Raw genomic sequence first — 11899 nt, forward strand, 5'->3', positions numbered from 1 at the left:
CAAAGCTTGGCTTTGGCACGCCCGGCTTGGGCATGTCAATTTCCAATCGTTGAAGATGCTGGCAGAAGAGAAGATGGCGGCAGGTGTGCCGCTTATCAAACACCCCGATAAGCTGTGCCAAGGGTGTGTAGTTGCAAAGCATGCAAGACATCCTTTCTCAGAGGCAGCCACCTATCGAGCGGAGGAGCCACTCGAGTTGTTGCACGCCGATCTCTGCGGACCGATCACCCCCTTAACTCTCGCCGGCAACAGCTACTTCATGTTGATCGTCGATGACTACACTCGATGGATGTGGGTGTACGTGATCAAGACGAAGGGTGAAGCCTACTCGGTGTTCAAAAATTTTAAGCAACAGGTGGAGAATGCCACCGGACACCGAGTGAAGACCTTGAGGACGGACCGGGGTGGCGAGTTCCTTTCCACTGATTTCAACAAGCTGTGTGAAGAAGCGGGCATTGTGAGGCATCTAACTGCACCCTTCACTCCGCAACAGAATGGCGTGGTGGAACGAAGAAACCAGACGGTGATGTCGATGGCGAGATCACTCCTCAAGAGCATGCACGTTCCCAGCATGTTCTGGGGGGAGGCCGTAAGGCATGCGGTGCATTTGCTGAATCGTTTGCCAACGAAAGCGCTAGGAAAGCGCACACCATTCGAAGCTTGGACTGGGAGGAAGCCACACCTCGGCCATTTGAGGGTGTTCGGCTGCACTGCCCATGCGAAGATAGTGTTGCCGCACCAGAAGAAGCTCGACGACCGAAGTCAGGCAATGGTATATCTTGGCGTCGAGCACGGCTGCAAGGCACACCGTCTCTACGACCCTCGGCGCGGAAAACTCCATGTAAGTAGGGACGTGAGGTTTGAAGAGCACTTGGAATGGAGTTGGGATGCAGGTGGAGACATCAGTGGTGCTTCAGACGTGGTTGTGATGGAGACCTACTCTCCCGAGACAACTCCGAATGATCCCAGAGTTGCTTTGGCCCAACCCACTGGAGATTTGTCTGCCACAGAAACTACATCACCACCCATGGAGGATATTGCTTCGGCCCCACCGTCTCCCACAGCAAATTCATTGACGGGTGCACCGGCTACACCTGTCATGGCCACTCCGACTTCAAGCAACAGCAGCGACAGCACCAACGATGGATTGGTTCGTTACAGGCATATCGATGACATCATGCGGGATGCCGTGAGAGTGGATCTTCAACGGGAAGAGCTCGAAGATGAAGCGTTGCTGGTTGAGATGGAGGAGCCATCTTGCTACCGAGAAGCTGCTGGAGAGAACGCTTGGGAAGAAGCAATGCAGCAGGAGATCGAGTGCATTGAGAAGAATGCAACTTGGAGACTCACTGAGCTTCCTCCAGGACAAAAACCCATAGGTCTGAAATGGGTATACAAACTGTAGAAGAATGCAACTGGAGATGTGATCAAGCATAAGGCGAGGCTGGTTGCAAAGGGATATGTTCAGCGGCAAGGTGTCGACTACGAAGAAGCATTTACTCCGGTGGCCAGACTTGACACAGTGCGTGTCATCCTTGCAATTGCAGCCAACCGCAGCTGGGAGATCCATCACCTTGATGTGAAGTCGGCATTCTTGAATGGCGAACTCGAGGAGGAGGTGTATGTAACTCAGCCGGAGGGTTTTGTTGTGAAGAACAAGGAGCACTGTGTATACAAGCTAAGCAAGGCGTTGTATGGGCTCCGACAAGCTCCCCGAGCATGGAACACCCGACTTGACAAGAGTTTGAAGCATCTCGGGTTCACCAAGTGTACACAAGAGCAAGCAGTGTACACACGAGGAGAAGGACAAGCAGGTGTCATCGTTGGTGTTTATGTCGATGACTTAATCATTACTGGAGAAAAATTGGAGGAGATTGCAGCTTTCAAACAACAGATGATGACCGAGTTCGAGATGAGTGATCTTGGGCTACTCACCTTCTACCTCGGCATCGAAGTTGTGCAAACTGAAGATAGGGTGACACTAAAATAGTCAGCTTACGCCAAGAAAGTGCTAGCTCAGTTTGGTATGTCTGAATGCAATGCAACTAAGTCACCCATGGAGCAGAAGACGAGACTACACAAGGATCCAGAGGGAGAACCGATAGACGCGATGGAGTACCGGCGCATGATCGGTTGCCTGAGGTATTTACTCCACACAAGACCTGATCTTTCTTATGCTGTTGGAGTAGCTAGCCGATTTATGGAGAAGCCCACGGTGATGCATCACAAGGCAGTAAAACAAATCCTAAGGTACCTAAAAGGTACAGTTCACTGTGGACTCATATATGAGAAGAAGAAGGGAGAAGAGGAGATCATCGGCTACAGCGACAGTGATTTGGCTGGTGATGTTGATGATCGGAAAAGCACCGGAGGCATGGCATTCTATGTTAACGATAGTCTTGTGTCATGGAATTCACAGAAACAGAAGACGGTGGCATTGTCATCGTGTGAGGCCGAGTACATGGCAGCAACGGCAGCGGCAAGCCAGGCATTATGGCTGAGAAGCTTGTTGGGGGAGCTGACAAAGCAAGAACCTAAACAGGTGAAGCTGTTCATTGATAACAAGTCTGCTATTGCCCTGATAAAGAATCCTGTATTTCATGGCCGAAGCAAACATATCGACACGAGGTTTCATTTCATCCGTGGCTGTGTTGAAGGAGGACAGATCATGGTAAGGTTTGTTCGCACGGAGGAGCAACGAGCCGATGCTCTCACGAAAGCGTTGTCAGGAGTGAAGCTCGCAACGATGAAGCATTTGCTGGGCGTCCGAGATCTTGAGCCACGTCAGGATTAAGGGGGAGTATGTTGGAGATAACCCTGACGAGTGTGTTTGCACGAATCACGTGGAGGTGAGGCAGCGCCCACCGGCTTCACGGTGAGCTGACGTGTTGTCAATTTAAATCTGCATGGTTTTGTTACGAGCGTTGGGACGACGCGTTCGTTTGAATGTTTTGTTACGTGCGTTGGGCATGAGGTATATTTTAAATGTTAGTTGCATGGATTAAGGGACGACGTTGTTTTCGTCATTTTGTTTTTATTTGTTAAACAGTTTCCGAAGTAGTAGGACAGGGAGTTGTAATCATCGCTGGTTTGTTATATATATAAAACGAGCGGACGCTGTGAGCGAATAAGTCTCGTTTTTCTTCCCGTCTTTTCTTCCCATCATTTCACTTCCTGCGTCGGAGCGTGAAATTGTGTGCCAGCCATTAAACGCTTCGAGAGTACGAAGCGAATTTATCCTCTACACCAGACTGGGAGGCGAGTTTTGTTCTCTTCAGATAGTGCATACTTATATCAGGACCTCGTGCTTCATCTTCAACCCCATCACCCTCATCTCCACCACCATTTGAGATGCCATCTTAGTTCATAAGCCCTATTGCTACTTCCCTCCATTTTTTCTTCTTCTTTTTTTTTTTTTATGGTAAAAAGCGGCAATTTATATAGCTCTAACGTGAGTACATCCTGCCACGTCACGAGAAAGTAAAAAGTACAAAGAAGAGGGAATGTCTCCTGTAGATGTCCAGAGAAAATCTACGGAATACCAAACAACGAAGGAGGCGACCTAGTCTGCTGCCCTGTTCGCCTTCCGAAACACATGTACTGCCTGCAAGCCACCCATCTCCTGAGCCAGCCTACGGGCCTTTCTAATGAGAGGATGACAATCACCATATCTATCCACACTTCGGATCCAGTCAATCACCACAAAAGAGTCCCTCTCGAGATACACTCTCTCGGCTCTAAGGAACCTCCTCGTATATGACAGCCCTTCCCATGCAGCCCAAAACTCTGCCCTTACAATAGTAAGCCCAAGCGTGCGCCGACCCTCGGCTGCTACTAGCCTGCCAAAGGAGTCTGATCACAAATCCGACACCTCCAGATATACCATCCACCGATATACTACCATCGAAGTTCACTTTGAGATGACCAAGGGGTGGGGGCACCCAAGAAACAAGGGCGAACCTGGGCGCTGCAGCAACGGAAAGAGTGCCCCAGATGTCCCTCTTTTTTCGATAGCTTTCCATGCTGTGTTGAGCCAACCTCAATTTTGGGCATTGTATATGTTTACGATAATGGTTGGTGGTTATCTAGGGGGCAATTTGGTTAGAATAACGCTAAATGTGGATTAGGTTGTAAAATATTCCTATATGACTTTGCAAAATTAAAAATGTAGTAATTTTTAATCAAAATTCATTAGAAAAAAAGAGATTATAGTGCTCCTTATGTGCACATGAAAATATTATGAGACTCAAAAATATCGACATGCTAATTTTATAATCAATTGTTGTGTGTATTGCAATAAATTTTAAGTGCTATTTTTAAAAATACAACATGACAAGAAATCGTAGATAATGTGACATTTGCTAAATTTCTCAAAGTTAAAAAAGTAGAAAAAGAACACATCACATGTGACAAATTTTTTAAAATTCTTCAATCAGTAAGGCAATCGAGGCCCTAAGAGACTCTTAGCTATAAATGCATTTATTATTTTTGTCAGTGAGTTCGTCTTGAGATTCCAAATTCATGGAGCCACTCCTCACCTTGATGGTTTATGTGCTACCCTCAAAGTATCTTGCACTAGGGAGAAGGTTGTACCTTGTGCGCAAACAAAGGATTCCCCTTCGCTTAGAATCCACCACCGGATCACTGAATGCACAACTCTTAAAGCATTCCGAACTCATTTTTCATTCTCATGTATAGATCTCAAAGCGATCAGATGATCCAACGGTCGATTCGTGCTGAGGAAGGGGAATCCTATCGCACGAAAGATACAGTCCGTTTCCCTTGCGGTGATTAAGATATTAGATGCTATAACTTGAAATCTACGGTCAAGATTGCCTGATTGCCTCGCGCAAAACGTACGATAAACGATGAATTCAGTTCACCATCGTAATGCCGCCACGGTCAGACGATCATCCACCATCGTAACTTCCTCTATAACTATATCTTTTCCTCTCCTTTCTCCCATCCTTCCCGCTCATTCTTTGACGAAAGAAAGCAGAAAGGCAGCGGCGCTCCGATCGACCCTCACCTTACCCCACGATGGAGAGCAAAGGCGACGACGTATTCTCCAACGCTAGCGACGCTCCCGAGAAGGACCAAACCCTAATCCCAACGCTCAATCAAGATCAAGAAGGCGACGGGGAGGAGAAAAAGACCGAGCCCGAGGCCGATGCCGACTCTGATGGCACGATCGACCTCCTCCTCGACGAGATCCGAGCCCTCAATATCGAGAAACGGGTTCTTGAGCTCCATCTCGGCGACGCCCGCAAGGAGCTCCACCGCAATCGGGAGAACCTCGCCGCCGCCGCTGTCGCCTCCAACGACTTCGAGACCGAGGCCAACCGCCTGAAGCGCGCCATCAAGGATCTGCAGGCCGAGAAGGCCAACCTCGCCGATGCCAACGCCGTGCTGGAGGCCGAGATCTCCGCCCTCGAGGTTCGGCTCCTCGCCGCCGCAGAGGGGGGGAAGGACTTGGATCTCCTAGCTCTCCGGACGAGGGCCGATCTTCTGAAGATGAAGGTGCGTGGCCTTTCTGAGGATCTGTGGCACTCCATGGACCAGGCGGAGGCGGCCGTGAAGGACCAGGTCGAGATCAGGGAGGCGCGGGAAGATGTGCTGAAGCAGGCAGTTAAGGCCCTCAAGGAGACCAAGACTCGACTGGAAAGGGAGCTCGCTGGAATCCTGTCCCAGATCGACATGCATGTTGGGATCCAAGGCGAGCATGATACTGCTGTGGCGCCGATGGCGAGGGGTCTGAAGCTTTCTTGGGTGTTGGCAGCCGTGGCGTCGGTAGGAGCACTTGCTGCGGTGGCTGTGAATGTCTGTTTTCGCAACATCAGGCAGAGGTAAAGCGACGCGCGAGAGTAATGAATTCTTGAGTGCTATCTGATCTGGATTTTAGCTATTTCTTTCTTTTCTTGATCGCCATTCTGTTAAGCGTTTAAGGTTTACAGATTTACTGCCTCATGATTGGATAAATGAATGCACAAACAGTTTGATATCTTTCATAGAAGCTTTATTCCCAGGATGATTTGTAGATGGAGACAGGGGGACGGAGAAGGAGAGTAATGCTGTGGCAAAACAGTTCTTGCCAGGTGTTATCTGTTGTTTTTGGTGTTTTTGCTGCTGATAAGAAAATTGCAGCCAGATTTTTCTGGCAAAACAATTCTAGGTTCAGTTTTCATACGTCAGTCTTTTGATGACTATGATTTCTTTTAAAATCTTGAATGGAAATGCATGGAAGGAGAGGAATGATATTCTTGATTAGGTCTTCATGGTACTTTCTTTTGCAATGTTGTTATGTGTTTTGCAGCATCATGAATGGTTGGTCACTTGAATTGTATCCTTGGAATTTTTGCATAGTGATTTGTAGGTTCTTGGTAGTTTGATGCATGATATCCAAAAGTGGGTTTGCATATATCCTCCTCAGTTGAAATTTTAAAACGTTATTCTGATTCTTTAGTTTGTCTTTAAATTGAAATTCTAATTAATACCTTTAGTCTGACGGAACTTTGATGTTTAGCTAAATGACTTATCTGTAGAGGGTAAGCCAAGGTACATGGTCCTTATAAGTAGATGACACTTGTAACTGGCAGGTGAGTATGACTTGTTTTGCTTAAAATCAAAAGATTCACCTCAAAAGAAAGATGCATGTGAAGCATTACAATGTGTTTACCTTAAATCATTGTTATTACCTGAAATCATTAATACCTTTCAGCACAGCTGAAGTATAATTTTAGACATTATCCGATTTTTAAACATGTCAGTAATTAGCTAGTTGTATCATCTATCTGTAATTATGTAAATTGCCAAAGGCCTGAAGCACTGTGGTGACTAATGATCTGTTCATCTTGATGTTTTAACTTAAATAATGTTTCACTGGCAAAATGGTGTTTATTTTTATTTTTATTTTTTTCCTATTATGGCGTATTACTTGAATCCTCAAAGGTGGGATGACATTTCTTCCATTTAATAGATAATGAGTCATAATAAGGTACAAAAAATTCGAGGAGTACAATACTGGAGCATCTTAATTGTAATATTAGTAGCAAACGGCAAAGAGTGTCAGGGCAGGCATATATGGTTGGATTGGTTGTAGTTGTGTCTTTCTTCTGAAAATAAAGAAAGAGGTAGACATAATGAACGGTTTTCATCTTTCTTATGAAACCGTATTTTTTTTGGAATTCAGAGTTGCATGATCCAGTTTGCTTTGTGTTGGATTGCTGATGTTAAGAGATTGATGGAAAAGTAAACATTATCACCGGGCAATTCTGTTGAGTTGACCTCTGAAGGTGTATATATTGACTGTATAAGGGACCATTGGCAGGCTGCTATTTGGCACAAATTCACTTGCATATCTTTTCCTTTATATGGTACATCAATGGAATTTAATCTGATAATTTCTTGAACGGAGGAAATATGTCCAAAGGTCGCATTATTTTCTTCTTTCTTGGTGTATGCTTTAGTCATTTTATCTGCAGTTGTGTGCCATTGTACAATTGGTTGAAATTTATGAGATGGTGTGGCCCATTGTACTTGAATGATTATTTAATCCTAAGGGCTCGTTTGGTTTGCGGAAAAAAAGGGGGAAATGTGTGGTCAACGGAAAAGTAATGAGATGCCTCTTGTTTGGTTGGAGTTTTCAAAAGAGAGAGAAGGAAAAGTAGTAAAAGTAGTATTTCCATGGGAATATGATTCCTACATTTCATGAGAAAGTTTTTTCCATGAGAAACATGGAAAAGTTACTTTCGTATGAGCCGGAAATCGCTCCATTTTTATTTTTTTTTAAAAAACCCTTCAGCATTAAAGAGACATTAAAGAGCTAATTTTTATTAAGGGTATAATAGGAATTGCACATAACTTTTTTAGAAAAGTGGATGGTCAACCAAACATAAGCCCTCTGAAAATCTGTCACTTTTCTATTGTCAACCAAACATGCCAAAATTACTTTTCTAGGCATCCTCTTCCCAGGAATTTGCTTCCTAGGAGGGAGGAAAATGCTTCCCGCGAACCAAACGAGCCCTAAGTAACATTAACGCAATTTATTTTGATAGCATGGCAGTATTTTTTTTCAGTATCAGGATACTATTTTATCTTAAATATGCCACAGATTTTTATATGATCAGTTTGCCATCCATTTTCCTCTTATTGGCTTAAACCTAAACAACAGAACAGTTATTATGTATGTACATAAAGTTTTAGAATGATTATACAGCACCATGCTGCAGTATGTTAGCATTTATAGAGCTGCAGATGTCATTTATTATGAATCGATCACCATAACTTCATTTTGTGTATTTTCCGGTTTTGGATGCATCCATACCTACCATAATTTCTTTCTTTATGTATGTAATTTCTTTCTCAGTTATTATGTACCTACCATAACTTCATTTTTATGGATGAATCCATACAATTAATTTCTCTCCCCCTCTCTTTCTTTTTAAGCATATAGTACATAGACTTTTGGAGTCTATAAGGTATTATTTTAGACAGATGAACTCATGCTATCACTTGGATTCATGCTTGATGTTCTTAATATTCTTGATTTGCAATACCTTCTAAATAAAATTATGACTCGGTTGGTGTATCCTTATACGTAAGCAGTCTTGTTTATTTGAAATGGATGTGCATGGATTGCCTACTCTACCCTCTCATGCATCAACTCATATTTCTTTTTTTATGGATCTGTATTCCCAAGTCTTTGATTCTTAGAATGTGCAATCGGATATAATTATGGTAGAAGATGCGGTTTTGGGGAATCAAATTTGATGATGACATAGATGCTCACTTGGTTGTCTGTTCTATCATATAGTATCTTTGCAGAAAACCTGGTCTGTTTTACCTCTATCTTTCAGTAGTTCCCATCTATTCCACTATCGGTGTCTGATATTGTGACAAAACAATTCTTGACTGATCGTTGGTAATATGTTGCTTAATACATTAATCTTTCGATTAATATGATTTCATATAAACTCTTGAATGGAAATGCATAAAAGAAGAGGAATGGTATTCTTGAGTTAGTCTCCATGGTACTATTCTTTTGTAATGACAAATTGAAAATATGTGCTTCCAGTTTCTTGAATGGTTGTAACTGGAATACTTTGAATTAGCATCCTTCCATTAGAAGGATTGCATGTGGGTTGGAAGGTCTTTGGCAGACAGCCATATATTTAATTAGTTATTTTTCATCAGTTTAAATTCTAGAAGTCACTCTGATTTTTCTACTTTTTCTTCTACACTAAAACACTTTTTAGGAAGCTTAATTAGAATTTCTAATCAATACCTTTAGCCTGAGAGAAATATGCTGTTAGGTATATGGTTTTATTCATGGAGAATAAGCCAAGGTATGTGCTTCTTTCATAAGCAGATAACACTTGTAACTGGCAGAGTACGATCTTGTTTGCTTAAAATCAAGAGTTTCATTCAGTAATTAGCATTGCTGCAGTATAATTCTAGACACAGTCTGATTATTAAACATTCAGTAATTAGCTAGTAATATCATCTATCATCAATAATTTTATCGAGTGCCAAAAGGCCTGAAGCACTGTGGTAAGTTATGATCTGTTCATCTTGATGTTTTCTAATCTATGATGTTTTCTTGAAGCACAGGGATTTGATTCCGATGGTGGCCGGTCTTCGGAATTAAATAAATTAATCCCTGCTGTTTAATTAAAGAGAGGTAACGAAGGCAATGGAGTTGCTAACAGGTTTAGTCCGTTATCAATTTTAGGAGTTAAATATTCCTAAAAAGAAAGATTTTTCCCGAATAGATATCCAGCGCCCCACTGCCGTCCACCTTCTCATCCTTGCATCCTTTTTTTTTTTTTTTGCTCGCATATTTTTTATTAGAAAATTTATGTACGTGGAGTACCATCTGAGATTCTGTTTTTTCAGAGAAAAGTAGGTGAGATTGGGATACCTTTTTTTTAATTATTTGTTTCTCACTTATTTCTCTTTTTTTACAAAAAAAATCAAAAAAACAAAAACTCACGTGGGATACGGTGAGGCACTCTTTTTATCTATATACCAGACTGAGATACCACGTGGGATATCTTACACCCCTTCTTTCTTTCTTTCTCACTTTTTTTTTAAAATTAAAAATTTTATATACGAGATTGAGGGCCAAGGGCTCTAACCACCCTCTCCTCTACCTCTTTCTCTGCATCATTTATATTCGATATTGAATCGGTCAGAATTAGTTATTTACTATTCGAAACGGACCGATTTGGTGCCAATTCGGTTCAAATCGGCCGGTTTTCACCGAATCAATCTAATTTCGAACCGATTGGGTATGGACCATTTATCACTGCCATATCGGTTTGGTTCGGTACTGAACTGTATTGGACGCCGATCGGTACGGATCCTGGTACCAGCTCAACGAACCTTACTCTCTTCTCTTCTCTTGTGCTCTCTCCGCAGCTCTCTGTCAATAAAAAGGAGAAACATAGGAGGAAGAGATTCTGCCATAGCTATGGATAGACGGCGATCTCTTTCTCCTTTGAGGAGTGTTGCAGCATTCTCCATATCTTTAGTGATGAATTCATTCTCCGCTCTCCGACCTTGACTTCCTATCACCATTAGCGATGATAGCTTTCTTTCTTTCTTTCTTTTTTTTTTTGGTACACCGGCTCTTCACACACCAAACATAGTTGAGTACAGTCAAAAAAAATCAGAAGAAGATGATAGCTCCATCAAGTGGAAGGACGCCCAGTTTGACACCGCCCACGACCTCCACCTCCGCCTCTACAAGGCCTCACCATTGCCTCTGTTTCAATGGTCTTGAATTTTCCATTTTCTACTGCTTCGACGATGGCAGCTTTTATATCGGCTCCCGCACTTGGCCAAGTTGTTAGAAGTTAGAACTACTACCTCCGCCTGGCGGCGATCTCTTTCCCCTTCTTCGATATCCCAATTCAGTTGTCAGAGACTAAGGTTGTGCTTCATCAGTGATGTGTTTATCTTTGCCTCCCCCCACCCCTCCCCCAAGAGCGCAGCTATCTATTTGCCTGACCATCAAATAGAAGCCATGTGGCCGGCTTTAACAAAATGAGCCAACAGTCGATTCATTCGGTTCGCAAGAAATGGAAGGAGAAAAGTAGGGTCAATTGAGTAACTCACACCTGTTGGAGGTTTCAAACATGGAAACCTACTTTCTCATGAGCTAGAAATCAAGGTCATTTTGTTTTTCAAAAACTACCCTCAATTCTAGTGGCCATCATGGTTAATGCCGTCGATTTGCCCGTGAGAAAAATCTGCATGCAATTAATTATCTATTATACATTTATTTATCACATGGTTTTTTGCCAAAAAAAAAAGAGTAGGTGAAAAATATCTATTCTTTACAGATAACTTCACAGCTTTATCTCAATTTATTGAGACTGAAATATATCTATTTTGCAAGGTATTTGCTGAATTTGACTCTTTATTTTTATGCTAATAAATAAAAATTTACATGATTGTTTTTTATTTTTGTTTTATTAAGATTTATTCTGCTGTATTATTTGTTCTCCAATCATGTTTTGTTTGATGCCGTTACATGAACTTCGAATATGTTGTGTTGATGATCTGAATTTGCTGTGAAGAGAGCAGCCTAATTGAGCGAATTCTCCTTTCCTATCTCTGTATGATTTTATTAACTAAGTTATGTTTACAAGCTACCCATGTGTGGTCTGAATTACCTATGTTTACATGGTGCGATAGCGGTCAATGTTAAAATAGAAAAGAACTCAAAAACTGACAGATTCATCTTTCCACCTATCATTGAAAGGATCGTCAATGGCAGCCATGTTTTTCAGATCACCATCAGTTTAGTTTTAGGGTGATCAAAATTTTTGAAGATGATCAATCTCAATTACCAATTTTATTTCGAAATTCAGATGACAGTGCCTGTTCATCCCAA

The 11899-nt window shown here is 42.4% G+C and overlaps 1 protein-coding gene across 1 annotated transcript; it reads left to right on the plus strand.

The window, feature by feature from the left end:
- The first annotated feature begins 2110 nt into the window (after positions 1-2110).
- On the plus strand, positions 2111-2794 carry LOC120112544 (secreted RxLR effector protein 161-like). Its single transcript, XM_039132115.1, has one exon. It carries the CDS (start codon positions 2111-2113, stop codon positions 2792-2794), a length of 684 nt encoding a protein of 227 aa, XP_038988043.1.
- The last annotated feature ends 9105 nt before the right edge of the window (positions 2795-11899 follow it).

Source organism: Phoenix dactylifera, chromosome 11, assembly GCF_009389715.1.
Source record: "Phoenix dactylifera cultivar Barhee BC4 chromosome 11, palm_55x_up_171113_PBpolish2nd_filt_p, whole genome shotgun sequence".
Classification (NCBI taxonomy): domain Eukaryota; kingdom Viridiplantae; phylum Streptophyta; class Magnoliopsida; order Arecales; family Arecaceae; genus Phoenix; species Phoenix dactylifera.